Source organism: Haliotis rufescens, unplaced genomic scaffold (assembly GCF_023055435.1).
Source record: "Haliotis rufescens isolate VD_foot unplaced genomic scaffold, xgHalRufe1.0.p SCAF_40, whole genome shotgun sequence".
Classification (NCBI taxonomy): Eukaryota; Metazoa; Mollusca; class Gastropoda; order Lepetellida; family Haliotidae; genus Haliotis; species Haliotis rufescens.
The window spans coordinates 1,253,655-1,270,834 of record NW_025964113.1 but is presented as its reverse complement, the minus strand read 5'-3'; the positions used below and the strand labels follow the sequence as shown (position 1 = coordinate 1,270,834).

At 41.2% G+C, this 17,180-nt stretch overlaps 1 protein-coding gene across 4 annotated transcripts in view; it reads right to left on the bottom strand.

Moving 5' to 3' along the window:
* Positions 1–7,889: 7,889 nt before the first annotated feature.
* LOC124138143 (rho GTPase-activating protein 24-like) overlaps positions 7,890–17,180 on the bottom strand; it is a 36,813-nt gene continuing 27,522 nt past the window's right edge. For all 4 annotated transcript variants that reach the window (XM_046504679.2, XM_046504691.2, XM_046504700.2 and 1 more), the window contains 2 exons: positions 15,660–15,789; positions 7,890–10,473 (listed from right to left, as the gene is read on the bottom strand). In XM_046504679.2, coding sequence (XP_046360635.2) covers positions 9,141–10,473; positions 15,660–15,789 — 1,463 coding nt within the window. In that variant the 3' untranslated portion in view covers positions 7,890–9,140. The remainder of the gene's footprint in view (positions 10,474–15,659; positions 15,790–17,180) is intronic.

Sequence of the window (17,180 nt, the reverse complement as noted above, 5' to 3'; positions counted from 1 at the left end):
ATACACCTGGACAATATGACTTTTATACACTTACTATATATTTCTGTATTAAATTGCAATGTTTAATAATTGCATCTAGTATTAATATTCTGATGAAATACATTTGTTATTGTAAGCAAAGATACATATTCATTTAGAAATACAGAAACCAAACCAGATTATCTAATGACATGTTCTGCAACAGTACCACGCAACAGTTAATATATTACCCTTCTATTTGCCTCCTCTGCTCCTGTGCACCCTGATGTGACTCAGTACTGGTGACCATCTGGTGGAACATAAGGTGCTCTTGTACTGACAGTTCACCAGGTACCTGTGGTATTTCAGACATCCAGCAAAGTGAGGTCAATGCCATGTATAGGGATTTCCAAACAATGCATGTCGGTTTGGAAAACATGAAGCTGAAGAAGGGTGTTGCTTTACTTTTTTTAACACAGTCCATTCCTGTGACACAGATGCATGGAGAAACAGAACATATATGTAATGTGAAGAGTTGTTCTTAAGGCCGCTTTAAACAATATTCCAGTTATATCACGGCGTGTCAGCTTAGTGTACGAGGAGAACCCAGAGTGATGCAGGTCTCAGATGTTTACCACTTTGCTGAAACCCATGAGCACAGGTATGGTGCTGATAAACCTTGAAACATAATTGTGGCAAACTGGGATTCGAACCCACGATTTTAGTTTCAGCTGTGCCCAAGGTTCGCAACTCTGCACAGTGAATAGACTAGAGACTTCATGAGGTCAGCCTATCATCCAGATGTAATATTATAACCTGTGACCTTAGACGACTGGGTCACGCATGCCCCCATAACTTAAAGATGTAGAGTACATAGCTATACCCATTTCATGAAGGTACATTGATGTGAAAACAGTGAGTGAGTGAGTTTGGTTTTACGCCTCTTTTAGCAATATTCCAGCAATATCACGGCGGGGGCACCAGAAATGTTCTTCACACATTGTACCCATGACGAGATTCGAACCCGGGGCTTCAGCATGATGAGCGAACGCTTTAACCACTAGGCTACCCGACCGCCCCGATGTGAAAACAAAATGTCTACATACATGTATGATTGAAATTATATGAATAAAGATACACTCCCTTCTTAAGAGTGGTACTCCCTCAATGCCAAAATAATAAATAGAACTACCAGAGGTATTCAGTTCGAGCACAGGAATCGGACATTCTCAGTGTGGGTTGAGCTATTGGGCTGTGGCATTCCAAGCTACAAAAGAAAGGAAGGTGTGGACACCAAGTCCAATGCATATAGATTCTTATACAGTGAAATGGGGCGGTCTTGGGTAGCCTAGTGGTTAAAGTCTTCGCTCGTCACGCCGAAGACCTGGGTCCGATTCCTGACAAGGGTACAATGTGTGAAGAACATTTCTGGTATCCCCAGCCGTGATATTGCTGGAATAGTGCTAAAAGCGGTGTAAAACCATACTCACTCACTCACTCAATTATACAGTGAAACCCTGTTAATGTGAACAGAACCTATGCAGGTGATATTGTCCAGATAATAACATATTGGCATTAACTCTTAGACTGCTGAGTGAATTGATGCCTCTGTATTTCAGTTATATCATGGCATTGCAGGAAACCCAGAAGTGATGCTGGTCTTTTTTAACCACTTTGATGAAACCCATCAGCATGGGTATGGTACTGTCAAACCTAGAAACATAATTAGGGTGAACCAGGATTTGAACCCACAGTGATAGGTTCCTGGCATGCCTAAGGGACGTAACCCTGCATAGCAAATTCCTGCACACTAGATGATTGGGCTATCCGTGCCGTCATGGCATTAACAAATCATGTAATAATGCAGATGTTCTGAACACAATCATTTCATTGTCTTACCTGACAAACAGAGTTCGTTTCACTAAATAAAGCTAAACCCACATACAGAATTTTTCTTGGTGCAAGGGGTATACACACTTCTAAAAATAAATATTTTTACACCAAATCTTCTAACACCAGTAATGCTGCCCATAGACCAGAATCTGAATCATTCTAGCAATGATAAACCCATGTCCCTACTAGGACACCTACACTCAAATAAATATTGGAACTGAACCTGGACTGGCTCCATGGCAAGCAAATGCATGAACCACAGGGCTAAGTCCTCCCTGAATAGGATACCATGAAAGCATAAGGCAACATTTTAAAAAGTTGATTTATGTATCAACAGACTGCAGCACTAAAACAAACAAAGATTTTTGTATTTGCAGCCCTTCTATTTTTGATGGAAAGTAAACATATAAGTGAGATGCGTAAAAGTAAATGGCTAAATAATAACTGATAATATGGACAGACACATCAGTGATAATATAAAACAGTGAATAAAGAGAAAACCTATATGAAATGACACAAGTTCCTGTAAAGGAAGAGGTCTTCCTGACACGGAATTGCCATCTACTTCCCTGAAACTCCCACAAACCCACACTCTATTCCTAGGAAAACAAGATATATTCAGACATACGCAGTTAGTTTTATTACATTTCAACATAACCATGACAAGGATAGAGTGAGTGAGTGAGTTGGGTTTAACGCCGCTTTTAACAGTATTCCAGTTATATCGCGGCGTGTCAGCTTAATGTGGGAGGTAAGCCCGAAGTGATCCAGGTCTCAGACGTTTACCACTTCGGCGAAACCCACAAGCATGGGATTGGTGCTGACAAACCTAGAAACATAATCGGGGCGAACCGGGATTTGAACCCACAATCATAGGTTTCTGGCGTGCCCAAGGGATGCGACTCTGCACAGAGAATCGTGGCGCCTTAGACGACTGGGCCACCCTTGCCCCCGACAAGGACAGAAGTATATTTTCTTTTAAGTGTGCCACAGGGCACTCACCAAGATGTGTAGATGTGCCCTTTGGAACCTACAAGTGTGCCCACAAGAACCATACTATTTTATCCTTAGCTGGTTTTTCCCCTTCCTTTCCAAGCGTAATAATACGCTTTTCAACTATTGAATCCCCTGTCCAAAATGTATATTTGTACTTTTGGGATAGTACATTTATCACTGGGTTCATATAATATTTTTTTCTGTGAAAAAATATGACGCCTAAATGTGTCCTTAGGCACTATGAACCTATTTTAAAAATGCCCTACCTGTAACTATAAGTTTAAACTTGCCATTGGTACTGAAACACAAGAACGTTTTAGCCTTGCAATAATCTGTGGGTAAAAGATCCATAAACCATGAATACAAAAAGTGTGGCCTAACACGCTGCTTCTCCAAAGACAGATTCCTTTCATGTAGATTAAAGTCCGATCTTTTATAATGCGATACATCTCTGTGTCAAGATCTGAGGACACTCCCATAGGCAGTCAAGTCATGTGAACCCTGAGTGAACTTTCACATCAATTCTACATGAAGGACGCATGGGTACCAATCAGACATCATTCTAAATGATTTGACTTCATTGTTTCACCACCTCCAGTCAAAATTTTTTATTTTAGCAAAAGAAAAGCACCACTGAACACAAACATGCACTTGACAGTACACCCTTTTAGGTGTAGACGCCATGGTATTATAACAGCACAGATTTATTCATTAGCATTTGGAACTCCCTGATTATATTCATTTTTGCTCACTTTGCACTGAGAATTTAGAAGCCATCGATGCTGATTGGCTGATTACAAAATTCACCTGACAAGACTTCAGATCTTCACGCGGAGGTATCGTATTGCAGTAAAATATCTGACTTAAATGAGACAGGAATTTTTGCTTAATGATTGACATTGACAAAATTGACATAGATTCTAACCCTGATATAGTGTGGCTATCAACACCAAATACTGACTAAATAATACTCAAATAACACCACCTTGTTCACAGGTTCCAATCTTGTTTCCTACATTTTAATGTCATTGTGTTTAGAACAAAATATAGATACTGAAACTATTGAGTTCTTGATCTCCTAAGTCAAAGCATCAGTTTTTCTATGACATGATCATAGTCACAATAATTCTTAAGGTAATGTAGTTTACAAGATTACATCATAAATAGCACAGCATCCTTTAGCTGAGGTTTGTATGTCATGAAACAGATCCCAGTGTATAAACATGAATAAATAATGAAGCTGAAGTTTGATACATCGATTGAGCAAACAACACAGACATGATATGTAATGAGATCTGTACAGACAGAAATAACAGCAGGTCTGTGTATATATACAGTCACTATATGACGACACTATATTTAAAACCTGGCATAAGTCCTTGATTAATCATTAAGAGGATATCTATTTCAGAAGGCCCTAGAAGTGTATTTTATTTGAGGCGATTTTTAGATATTCTGCAGAGATGTTTGCATCATGTGTTTCAAATTTGTTTGTCCTGATAAGTAAATGGTTAAGTTGGGTTTGATGCCACTTATAACAGTATTTCATTTATACCATGTCATGTCAGCCTAATGTGGGAGGGAAGCCCAAAGTGATGCAGGTCTCAGACACTTACCACTTTGGTGAAACTCATATCTATTGATTATATGTACATGTACTTGCATGCTAGAAATATCTAGAAGTCAAGCAGAACTACAGTGAATTTCTTTGGCATTTACCAGGCACGTGAGTGAGATGTCTGTGAATTGTGAAGTGTAACAGCAGAGAATATGACAATATTGTGGCTAACTTCTAACAATTTGTCAGGGAGTACTTCAAACCTTCAATGCAGTATAACATTTCTTTAAATTCTTAAAGTTTTTAGACATTCCCCTCATAAAAATGTAATTGTGAAAATGTTGAGATCCTCAAAGAGAATCTGTTGTCATGAAAATCCTATTTACAATGATTTATAAAAACAGGGGTGCGGAGATCTTTCAAGATTTTTTTGATGACTCCCTTTCCATTCTGGTTGCTCTTATATTGACAACAGAAATGCTGTTCATTTTCAGAGTGAAATAATTAGATCTATTCTTTTTGGACATGAACTGTAGTGAGTGAGTGAGTGAGTATTGTTTTACACCGTCTTTTGCAATATTCCAGCAATATCATGGCTGGGGGACACCAGAAATGGGCTTCACACATTTTACCCATGTGGGGAATCAAACCGAGCCTTCAAAGTAACAAGCGAACACTTTAACCACTAGGCTAGACTAGGCTACCCAAAGACCCCTGACATGCAGTGTAAATTCCCTGAAAATTGATTTGGTCTGACAGAAAACTTGCAGATCTATTAACCCCCCAATACCAAAACATAAGAAGTTAACATAATTATACAACACCAAACGTTTGAAGTGCTCCTTTATAGGCTTGAGGCGGACATCTGATGATAGAAGCAAGAGTGATCAAGGGACTGTTACTGGAGTAAGTGAGTTTGGCTTAACACTGCTTTCAATAGTATCCAAGTAATTACAGTGTCTCAGCTTGACGTGGCAAGAAAGTTTTGTTTGTTTGTTGTTTAACGCCACACTCAGCAATATTCCGGCTATATGACGGCGGTCTGTAAATAATCGAGTCTGGACAATCGAGTGACTGACATCATGAGCATCGATCCACTCAATTGGCATCGATGACATGAATCAACCAACTCAGCAAGCCTGACCATGCAATCCCGTTAGTCGCCTCTTACGACAAGCATAGTCACCTTTTACGGCAAGCATGGGTTGCTGAAGACCTATTCTACCCTGGATCTTCACGGGTCGGCAAGAAAGTAGTGATGCTAGCTGTAGAGTTTTGATGAAATCCACTAGGAGACGTACGGTGCTGACAAACCAAGGATCTCACTCAGTCCAAGGGACTGAATCCCAGGCCCAGCAGATCCCTCGTCAGTGAGTTCATGTCATCAGCACAAATAGCTGAGCCGGATGACGAGTATTCTGTTTGATAATACTGTGTAAGGGACCTTGATTATCCAGTGTATTAAATCTTCATTCTATTATGATAAATATACAGGACATATTTGGCACCAAAGCATCGGTTTGTGTCCAATGCGAAATATGAAATGCTAAAATAGCCGTCCAATTAAACTACACCTAAGAGGGATTGTGTGCAAAGTTTCTGATGAGAAGAATGGTGATGGTGATGGTGTTAGTATACAAAACTACAGGTGGTGAGTCAAACCAGGGCATTTATCATACAATAGGGACATAATACACTGTATTATCGAGGATGATTTCATGTACATTATCAACCCTGGTCTATATGGTATTAACTAGGCTACTCTAACCTTTTTTGTAAAACATAATAACAATCAATGTTTTGCAATACATACGCAAACAATTCAGTGGAAAACTTTGGATATAGTTCAAAATTAATCCAACAAATCAAAGACAGAAATGCTCCATTGTCACATAGATAATTTGCAAGTTGGTGTTATTTCTGTCTGAGGCTTTAAGTCAGAAACATTCCTTCACACTGCAACCTATACAGAGAGGGAAAGTGGACAGTGGCACACTATCACTCATCATGCTGTTTTCTACACAACTGTTCATTAGTTGAAAGTATATTTGATTACATGCATGAAAAGATCTATAATAATTGTCAACAAAAATACAAATATATGTTCCTGCTTATCAAGGCACAGATCAACTAATATAGATAGGTTACAAGATGATGTTTCAAGTCTTGTTTGGTGTGTGAGTCCCTACTAGTATTTGATGAGTTCATTGCACCTTTTGACATACTCGTTGTACTTAGAAAAATATATTGCTGCAAAGAAGCTTCTTGGAAAATATTTGTCCTCAGGAATGCTAAAACTGGGACATCACAATATGTGTGCCTGGTACAGCCCAAACCAGGATTTCACCAAATGTAGAGTGTGTCTATGAATAATGGTGTGCATGTTTTGATTAATCACACTTTTCAGACAAACAAAATTCTAAAAGAAATTGGACGTGTAAACAAACAATTCCTCTATCAGTTGGCACACATGAAATAGTCAGCAGAAAGCATGTGTAAATCCTGCACCATGGACATCACCACAATGTTTACTTGAAATAAAGGACTGATACGAAACAACTATTGCAACCAGAAACCAACAGCAACTTCAACACTTAGTCTATGAAAGAGACCATGGATTTTTATACAAGTATGTATTCTAATCTATTAGGGGCGGTCGGGTAGCCTAGTGGTTAAAGCGTTCACTCATCACGCCGAAGACCCGGGTTTGATTCCCGACATGGGTACAATGTGTGAAGCCCATTTCTGGTGTCCCCCGCCGTGATATTGCTGGAATATTGCTAAAAGCGGCGTAAAATCAAACTCACTCACTCACTCTAATCTATTAAAAGAAAGTTATTTTGTAAGATGAGGTATGTAATACTGGAAAATAATGTTTTCGCCCTAGTTCTACCAGCATGCATTCCAAATGCTGTTACTGTTGTAAATTCTCACGTGACAAGGATAACATGCTGCATGTCATTTGTTAAGTACAGTTACAAAGTTGACTATCATGAACACATTCTAATGCCCCAGGGTGATAAAACTGTACTGTTCATGTGAATAATGAAATTCATTCATAACAGATTTTGAGATTATTTCTAGAACTGATTTTATGTAAAACTTTGAAATTAAACTCTGACGTTCACTTCATAATGGAGACTAAACGACAGATACTACAAGGTGACTAGCTTTCTTGCTGCTTAACTTTCACAGTTACATTACATTGGAATCTTATTTTCTTATTTGACAGATAACATAGCCTGAGGATGTTTTTTTTTAACTGATATAACTGTATTCGACGTAATAAGCGCCCAGGGCGCTCTCAAAATTAGAAATAGGGGGCTCTTATTAGAATATTATTTTGGTGGAAAAAACAGTTGAAAGATAAATTTTGTGGTTTATGCTGACGGCCTGACTGTTTACATACGACAGATATATTTTTCTAGAATTTAATTTCCCATAATTAAGGGTGCATATAACATGTGAGTGCGTATTATACACGAACAAATAAGTCTTGCGTACATTGATCAATCGGAAGGGGTGCTAATTGGGATTGTTCACTTGCAAATATTGCTGTGGGCGCATATTAGTGCGGGGCGCTTATTACGTCGAATACGGTACTCAACTTACATTTATTAATCATAAATTAAATTTCTTGTTTCTTGGCTGAAGGCAAAATGAAAAAAATATAGAAAGAAGGAGAACTATATTTTCAATGAAGCACATTACGTTTGTTAATATTTGAAAAAATAAGGGTAGGCTCAAAGTAAAACAAGGAAATAATTTTATCTGGCTCAATAACATATTTACGAGTAGATAGAATACCGGTAAGAATGAATAGCTGTCCACAGTAAACCAAGAAATTAATATATGTGACTTGGATGGTAGCATGTAGATAGACACACAACAAGTAAGTGTCAAATCATGGCCATATTACGTGTTGTTAGTCAACACCGGCCACATAACCTTCTCAAACAGCACAAAATCTTATTCTCAGATATTTCTTTGAATGTTCAATACAATATTGGTTCTGGCTTTCCAACTCATGGTGTTGTGAATCATCAAACCTTCTCCAAAAATTTGGCAAGAGTAGACGTCCAAAGCTTAACCGTATCCTCACAGCTGCCTTTGAACATGTAACGGACAGTAGACATTACATAACAGACACAAGATGCACACCACGTTTATATCAGCACATCACCAGCAACTCCATGCCACACCGCAACAACTTCTTCAAGGCACAAATGCAATGAATTACAGAATTTGCTGAATTCTGCAACTACAGAATTCAATCTTGCATTACCAGGCTCTCCATGAATTCAGAAACACCATGTGAAATAGTGTGAAATCACTGTAAAATGCTGTGAAATCCTCCATCAGAACCAGCTGTTTGAACACAGACACCCATCAATGGTAAAGACCATGTGAAGTGAGCAAGTAAGTGAGTTAGGTTTATGGCCAACTCTCTGACCATTCAGTGATAATGGAGATGAATCTCTCCATGCTGCATCTCCTACAACTGTAGCTGAAACTGTAAAAGCACCACACTTTCCACTGTTCTTGCTCTGGTAGTACCGCAGGACATGTCCCCAACTGATCCAGTCAGTTCACTGGGAGTTCAAAGGACTATCAGGCAAAGGATCGGTATGTTTGTGTGTCCCTTGAAGAAATCCATTTGATCCCGATGATACCCTTTTCACTCCACATCCAAAGCAAGTGTGGTGTTTGTCCCCTGAGGAGAAGAGATTCCATGTTATTTATGCTGTATCTCACCATACTGCATCTGATACTCATGTAACTGTGCCTGAAGAATCACCACTCTCTCTACAGCCTCTGCCCGATCCTTCTTCTCCTTCTGCAGACATGAGTTTTGTGATTTGATCATGGCTTCCATTGTATCGATCCTTTTCTCATATCTGTCTTTCAACGCGGACAGGTCAGCCTGGAACTTCTTCAACGTTTCCCCATAGCGGGTCTTTGTATTCACCAGCTCCATCTTTAGAGCCTCACTCTGAGCCAGCAGATGAGCCTCGGATGGCTGCAGTTTGCCATCTGCTTCTACTTTAGCAGACGTGTTATTGTTCATGTGTGATGATGTGCCATTACTGTACACTCTCGGGCATGGTGTTTCATGTCTTTGATCTAAGGCTTCTTTAATACTATCTGAAAGCCTTTGGGAAGGATCTTCTTGAGACTTGCTTTCACTGTCACTACCTGGTCGTCTTTCGCTTATTCTTCTACCACGAGCTATCTTAGACTTTCGTTTGGGAGGAATTGGACGTGCACCAAGAGTGTTTGATCGCCTTTCAACATGAATATTCAACGGGTCAAAACCTAGAGTATAATTCTCACTACCAGTTTTATTTTCCACAAACACAAACGGACTCCCAGGACTATTTGGTGACTGACTATTCTGGGCAAGCTGGTCAAACACTTCATCAGCAAATGCCAAGTCCAAAGACTTCAGATCGTGCAGGGCAGACCGATGGTCAGACTTGGTGGAGGCCGCTTGAGGACTCAGCACTGGGTTGGCATCCCATGTGGACAACCTCAGCAGGTCGGCCTCGGGCACGTTAATATTCCCATCCTCCCTGTACTCCAATGTAAATACAGTTTTAAAATTCTTGATCATCATGTAGGCAAGCTTCTGGGTGAGGTCTGCAGTGACCATGAACAGTTCTGGGTTATCATCCATGTGTCGGATGATGTTAGGACCAAATACCGTCGCCAGGTTATTTACAGTCATTTTGTTGATGTCACTCTTTTCACCAATGTCATGTAAAAATTTGCATAGGTATTTCAGGATGCAGTAATTGTCCTTAGGCATGTCGGGCATGGCACCTTGTAGTTCGGCTACACATTTGTCCTTGGTTTCTTCATTCTTGGCATCAATGAACCTGAGCGCATGGTTCATGTACCGCTGGTACAATTTACAGGGGATGATGGATTCGGGCAGCTCTCGGAAGTACAGCTTCAGCAAAGAGGCCACGCTGTTGACATCGGGTTGAAGCACATCAAAGGACACGGCCTCAGCACAATCAAATTTCTCTTTCAGTTCTCTTATTAGGGATGTACGGCCTGGTAACCTACAAAGAGAGACACACATTAACAAGAGTGATCAGAAGAGGACATATTACCATGGCTCTGTGACATGGAAGCATTCTGAATCATTCTGAGACAGAATCAACATCTGTTTGATACTATTTCCATATTTTTTTATAGAAATATATAAAATTGAAAATTGTACATTAAATTGTATATTTATATACTTATCCTATCTCACACTATGCATTTCTTCCATCTTCTTTCAATCCTTGTGTGGAAACACGCTAAAAACAAATTTTCCAGATTCTAAAAACATTTTGCCCAAACACATCCCAGCATCACCCAAACAAATGGGTCACACACTGTAATCCTGTGCATTGTTACCTTACACGATACGATCACCTGACTACCCCTGCTATATCATGCTCTTTCTTAAAGCGGATTGGGAGGGCATATAGTGTGATATATACGAGGAATCTGGGGCTCAACAGTGAAACAAACAAATAGTTATTACACTGTCTTAAAAGAACTTGTGAGTAAGGAAAAACACCATAAGAGGCGATGTGACCCCTTTACTCATGAAATTTGGTATAACATGTGTTACATAGGACAAATGTTACTCAAATGACCGTGTAGCTTTGAATAGGGACCTATTCAGCCACGACTTATAACCAATCTGGAATGGTCTCCAGTCAGTCAGTTTTACAAGACAGACTACGACTGACTACACAGCTTGTATATCTATGGACAAATCAGGTGACCCAGCATGGCATCTTTTGTAAAGCTTCATCAAAACTATCAATCATGCCAGAAGGGGGAATGATCGACAATATCTATAAGAGTATCATCAAACCAGTGCTAAGACATCACATGCACAGGGCAGAGGTGAGCAGTTAAGGGCTTGGGAAACTGCAACAACAGCCTTGCCTTGCTGAGACTTCATGTTTAAATCTGGAATCTTTACAGATGAGTCACTTTGCCCTCAGTACTGGGCTGTAGAAGTGGGTACATGGTATAATCAGTCTGCACTGGATGGCAGCCATCAACTGTTGCACCAGGACCAACGGACCAAATTGGTGCAGGCCCTGAACATCATCAGATAGTGGACAGCGAAAACAATAACCCTCCATGATGACAGACAGAGTGCAGTTGCTGTGCAGGGCCATCATAGTAGAGGGGAAGGCTAGTCAAATGTGGATTGGATGTCACAGGAGAAGGCAATCCAGCAAATGCGTAGACTGATATGCAAGACTGCCATGGTGTCCGCCATGGAAAGTCACTTCCAGGAACATCTGAGCAGTGTCACAGCCTTGAGGGAGGTGCAGAAAACCTTTACCTGATATAAGGAGAAGTCTTCATGGTTGTCTGGGTTTAAAATGGATGCCAATGAAGAGATAGTAAACACCCTGTCTGGTTACCCTGAAGTTGATTCTTTGTGATGAAGTCTCATCAAAGCCCAAGACAGATCTTCCCATTGTGTAGTCACTCAAACTAGACTCTGTTGAAATGGATTGAACTCACTGTAGCAGCAGTTGCAAGGGCCAGGAGAAAAAAACGACTTTAGGGTGATCAACTAAAAGTGCTTGTTATTCATAATCCGCAGTGTTACATGATGGAGGATGACAAGTAGGGTTCCCAAGTAGGAGGACGGAATTGAGACGATTGGTCAGCAAACTTGAAGGACCGAATGAGAGATTGTAGCTCAGCAACCATGGAGATCTTCGATCCGTTTTTTGTGGCAATGACAGAGTTGTTCCCAGTTGATGTGTTGCCAAAGTGGAGACCTTAAGTTTCTGAGTCAATCTCAGATGCTGTAGATATTCTGCAACCTGTTGAGGAGAATCAGTAGTCAGTGTGGTGATGTCACAAGCCCGACAGTAACCTTAACATTCCTTCCACTTATCATCATATAAGGCCTTGGTGGAGTTGTGGTGAGCTTCAGTGATGGTCTTGGCTACTCTTTTTGAATATCCTTTGGTGACAAGTGACTCCTCGAGATGAGCCATATGCAAAGATGGAGGGTTTCAGTTGACGGGTGCAGCAGGAGTGAGTGAGGCTGGAGTAGAAGAGTCCCTCAGCAGAAGATAGTTGAACTTTCTTCCTGTGAACCAACATCAAGCTGGCCAGTAGGGTGCCACCAATAGCAGCCGAAGTTAAGTGTGTGATCACTGCCTTTTGAAGTACCTGAGGTAGGAGGCTTGTCAGGTGAAAGGTGTAGGAGGTTAGGTTCTCCCATGAGATGGCCAGAGCGTCGTGGTCCCACGCCTGAGGATCTGGGATAGGAGAGACGAAACTTGGGAGCCTACCGCTGAACCTGGTTGAGAAGTGGTCGGCATCTTGTCTTGGGTAGTGGTGGCAAACCCCCCCCCCAAAGTCATCGAATGGACACACCATTCCATTGGTGAAGGTTGGGCAGGTCAGGATAGGGAGGCGTCGACGAATTAGTATAGAGTTGGGTTGAAGGGCTACAAAGAGATTCTGGTCCAGACATTCAACTCATTAGCTACCACTGAAGATCCTGATGTAGTGATTCCGGGAAGTTGATCAGAACCCAGCAGTTGTCATCCTGGAGGAAGAGCTATAAGAAACATTGGATCAGTCGTAGCTGGTGTTGACCCCTCTGTCAGAAGACCTAGCAGCTGTTGCCATTGGCGTAGAGGCAGCAGCTGTCTGAGTGCCAACGCCACTGAATGTTGTATCTTCTATCATCTGTCTGGGGGAACAAACATCATGCCCTGCTTGATGTCGAACAGAGCCCTGATGAACTGCAGACATCAAGTGGGAGTCGTCCTGGACTTCATGACGTTGATGAGCCAACCTAGTTGATGAATAGAAATCTTGGTGCTTCCCGAGGGTGTCTAAATCTGCATCGGTTTGAATGCAGTTTTTGAGATACACCTCGAAGACTATCCCCCAAACATGCAGGAACTTTGTGATTGGCTTCGTAATACAGTAAAAAGGTACTGGGCCAAATAAATTCCAAACGGGAGCAACTTCCATTGGTAGTGGAGGCCTTGGAAAATGAACCGCTTGTAATGACAGTGCTCCCGATGGATGGGTACGTGTAGATATTCGTCTTGCAAATCTAGACTGACCATGTAGTCTCCTGGCTGTTTGGAGTAGCACGATGGATGTCATGCTAAAATGTGGGGGATCTTCGCGGTACGGTGTGTAGAACATTTTCAGATTGAAGCTCATGGACAGTTTGTTGCTGTCTTCAGAACCAGAAAAATCGGCAAGTAAAACCCTGGGGTACCTGGGCTGGGACCTAGAAAATCTACAGCCTGTTTGGAGGTCAACCTACTGATTGAGTCTTGCAGAGCCTGAAGGTGGCTGTCTGGGTACTCTCTCTGATGGGGAATGGACCTGGTTGGAGGAGTCCCTGTCAATGGCAATCTATACCCAATCTTGAGGAGTTGAGTGACGAAGGTGTCACCCAGTTTGGTCCAGTTGTCTGCAAGAAAACTTCTGCCTACAAGGGTCTCGGTCGCAACCTCTGCCACGAAAGGAATAGTTTTTTGACACTATGATGGGTTAACCTCAGGTCGATGGCACTCTTTCTTCTGTGGTTCTTTGAAGTGCTGCAGGCCGAACCAACGTAGGCATGGTAACGGGTGCACGGGGGACAGGTGACCAATTCATTTTGGTGGGAATATTTCACGTAAGAAGCTGCCAGAAACACCATCATCTTCTACTGATAGTGAAGTAGATGCGGGAGGTGGCTCAACAACCGCTACAGTAGAGGGCACCACTGGCTTGGTTACACGGTTGGGTTTCTTGGCAGTGGAAGGTCCATGTCCAGCATCCCTGGATTAAGTTCACTGGTCAACATTACATTTCTGACATTTACGTAAATATGTGTGAAAAGCTTCCTCTGTGAGCTGAGAACATGTAAACATCTGTAGTCCGGCTTGCAAAGGCTGCGACAGTCACAACAGAGATCATGTGTATCGGCTGAGGAATAAGTATGTCTGCAATTTCTACAGGTCGGGCATTTCTCATGATCTGTTCCATTCTCTTTTTCAAATAATGCCATAGATGTTAACAAGATTGCAGAGGGAGCTTTCACACACAAAACAAATGTATTCTCTAGTACTCAGTACATGCCCCACACGGTAGCGACGAGAAAGAGAATGATGTCACAGGAGTAGTCAGCTGATCAAGTCATGTAAGGTCAAAATGCACACGATTATAGTGATGCTGGGATATGGTGATAATAGTGATGCTGGGATATGGTGATAATAGTGATGCTGGGATATGGTGATTATAGTGATGCTGGGATATGGTGATTATAGTGATGCTGGGATATGGTGATTATGGTGATGCTGGGATATGGTGATTATAGTGATGCTGGGATATGGTGATTATAGTGATGCTGGGATATGGTTATTATAGTGATGCTGGGATATGGTGATTATAGTGATGCTGGGATATGGTGATTATAGTGATGATGGGATATGGTGATAATAGTGATGCTGGGATATGGTGATAATAGTGATGCTGGGATATGGTGATTATAGTGATGCTGGGATATGGTGATTATAGTGATGCTTGGATATGGTGATTATGGTGATGCTGGGATATGGTGATTATAGTGATGCTGGGATATGGTGATTATGGTGATGCTGGGAAATGGTGATTATAGTGATACTGGGATATGGTGATTATAGTGATACTGGGATATGGTGATTATAGTGATGCCGGGATATGGTGATTATAGTGATACTGGGATATGGTGATTATAGTGATGCTGGGATGTGTTCAAGCGAAATGCTTTTAGTTCATGGAAACTTTTTTTTAACACGTTTCCACACAAGGATCGAAAGAAAAAGAAAGAAATGCATAGTATGAGATAGGATAAGTTTAAAAATTATAAATTTCTAAATCAATTAATCAATCAGTATGAGCACCACCATGGGAGCAGTGGGTTTTTTTCTTCTAAAGTGAACCTCAAAGCACCAGTCCAACTTGATTTCTGGAAAACACCCCTAAATATTATCTACATAGCTGATGGCATCACTTGCTGAGTACAATCTTGCAAAATATTCATTAGCTTTCTACTTCTTCTTCAGTAATATCACAGTGGGTGACACCAGAATTGCACCAAAAGTGGGAAATCAAACCCAGACATTTGGTGAACAAACACTTTACCAACTAGACTAGCAGAATGAAAACAAGATCAAGCCATCAAATTGTGAAATGAGACCTAGCTGCCTAGAAATCCCACCTGAAGATTCCCTCGACTTCCAGTCCATTAGCGTAGAGGAACTCAACACACTTCTCTATGATGGCTGGGATCTTCTTCCCCTCACTGTGGGTGAACTTCATCGCTTCCTCCAGGTTCTGACCAAATATGGCTGCAAAGGTCAGAAGTGATCATTCAGGCTTTATTGCAATGAAGGAAACAGGTATAGATGGTAAATATCAGTGAGAGCTTTTTCATGTTTCAAGCAATATAACGGGGACTCGATTTTACACATTCTACCCATGTGGGGAATGACCCTGTGTCTTAAACAAAACAAGCAATGGCTTCAACAACAGGGCTTCACACATTCTACCCATGTGATTGAGTGAGTGAGTGAGTGATGGGATATACACAGCTTTGAACAGTATTCCAGTTATATCAGTTTGATGCAGGTCTCAGTCCTTTACTACTTTGGTGAAACCCACATGCACAGGTATTGTGCTGACAAACCTAGAAACATAATTGGGGCAAACCAGGTTTCCAAACAACCATCAAAGGTTTCTGGCATGCCCAGGGGGCAAGGGCGGCCCAGTCGTCTAAGGCCCCGCGATTCGCTGTGCAGAGTTGCATCCCTTGGGCACGCCAGAAACCTATGATTGTGGGTTCGAATCCCAGTTCGCCCCGATTATGTTTCTAGGTTAGTCAGCACCATACCCGTGCTCGCGGGTTTCATGGAAGTGGTAAACGTCTGAGACCTGCATCACTTTGGGCTTTCCTCCCACATTAAGCTGACACATCGTGATATAACTGGAATACTGTTAAAAGCGGCGTTAAACCTAACTCACTCACTCTGGCATGCCTAAGGTATGAACTCCGACTTCATGAAGTCTTTCATTCGGATCAATCATTATCAATCAGTGATGTCATGAACAATGGTGTGGTGATGTGAAATGGGGTTTAACATCACGTTCAAGATTATTTCACATATAGCAACATGCCTGCACGTGTGTGGCTGCTTGTACTGGTCCAGACTTTAGCTACTTTTATAGCACTACCCCTCTGAGTTACCATGCCACAGTTTAACATGCATACCCCACTCAGACACAGTATCCTGACTCCAAGCTGACCAGTCCTTGTTTATTTCCTTATGTCAAACGCCAGGCAGGGTAACAAAAAACATAATATTTTCATATATCTAGGTGTGACGTGGTCAGGGGATCAAACTACAGATCCATGCACAAAAAAATAGTTTTATCAAATTGATCTCAATAAATAAGCAATGTGATGTCACATCACTTGAACTGAATTATCAATTTCGGAATCGCTAAAATGATCTTTCTACCCTCATGGATAACATACAGTTTTCATATTCTTTAGATAAAAGCTGTATATTTATTTAGCACACTGATTTTTTTATAATGGAACAGATATTGGAATAATAAGAAGTATGGTATTTGGAATACATCCCTTATCTGTATCAGTTGCAAAGGTCATTGCAATTACAGCACATACAAATGGAATGGAATCCATCATCAATAGCTGAATATCATTTCAATTACAGGG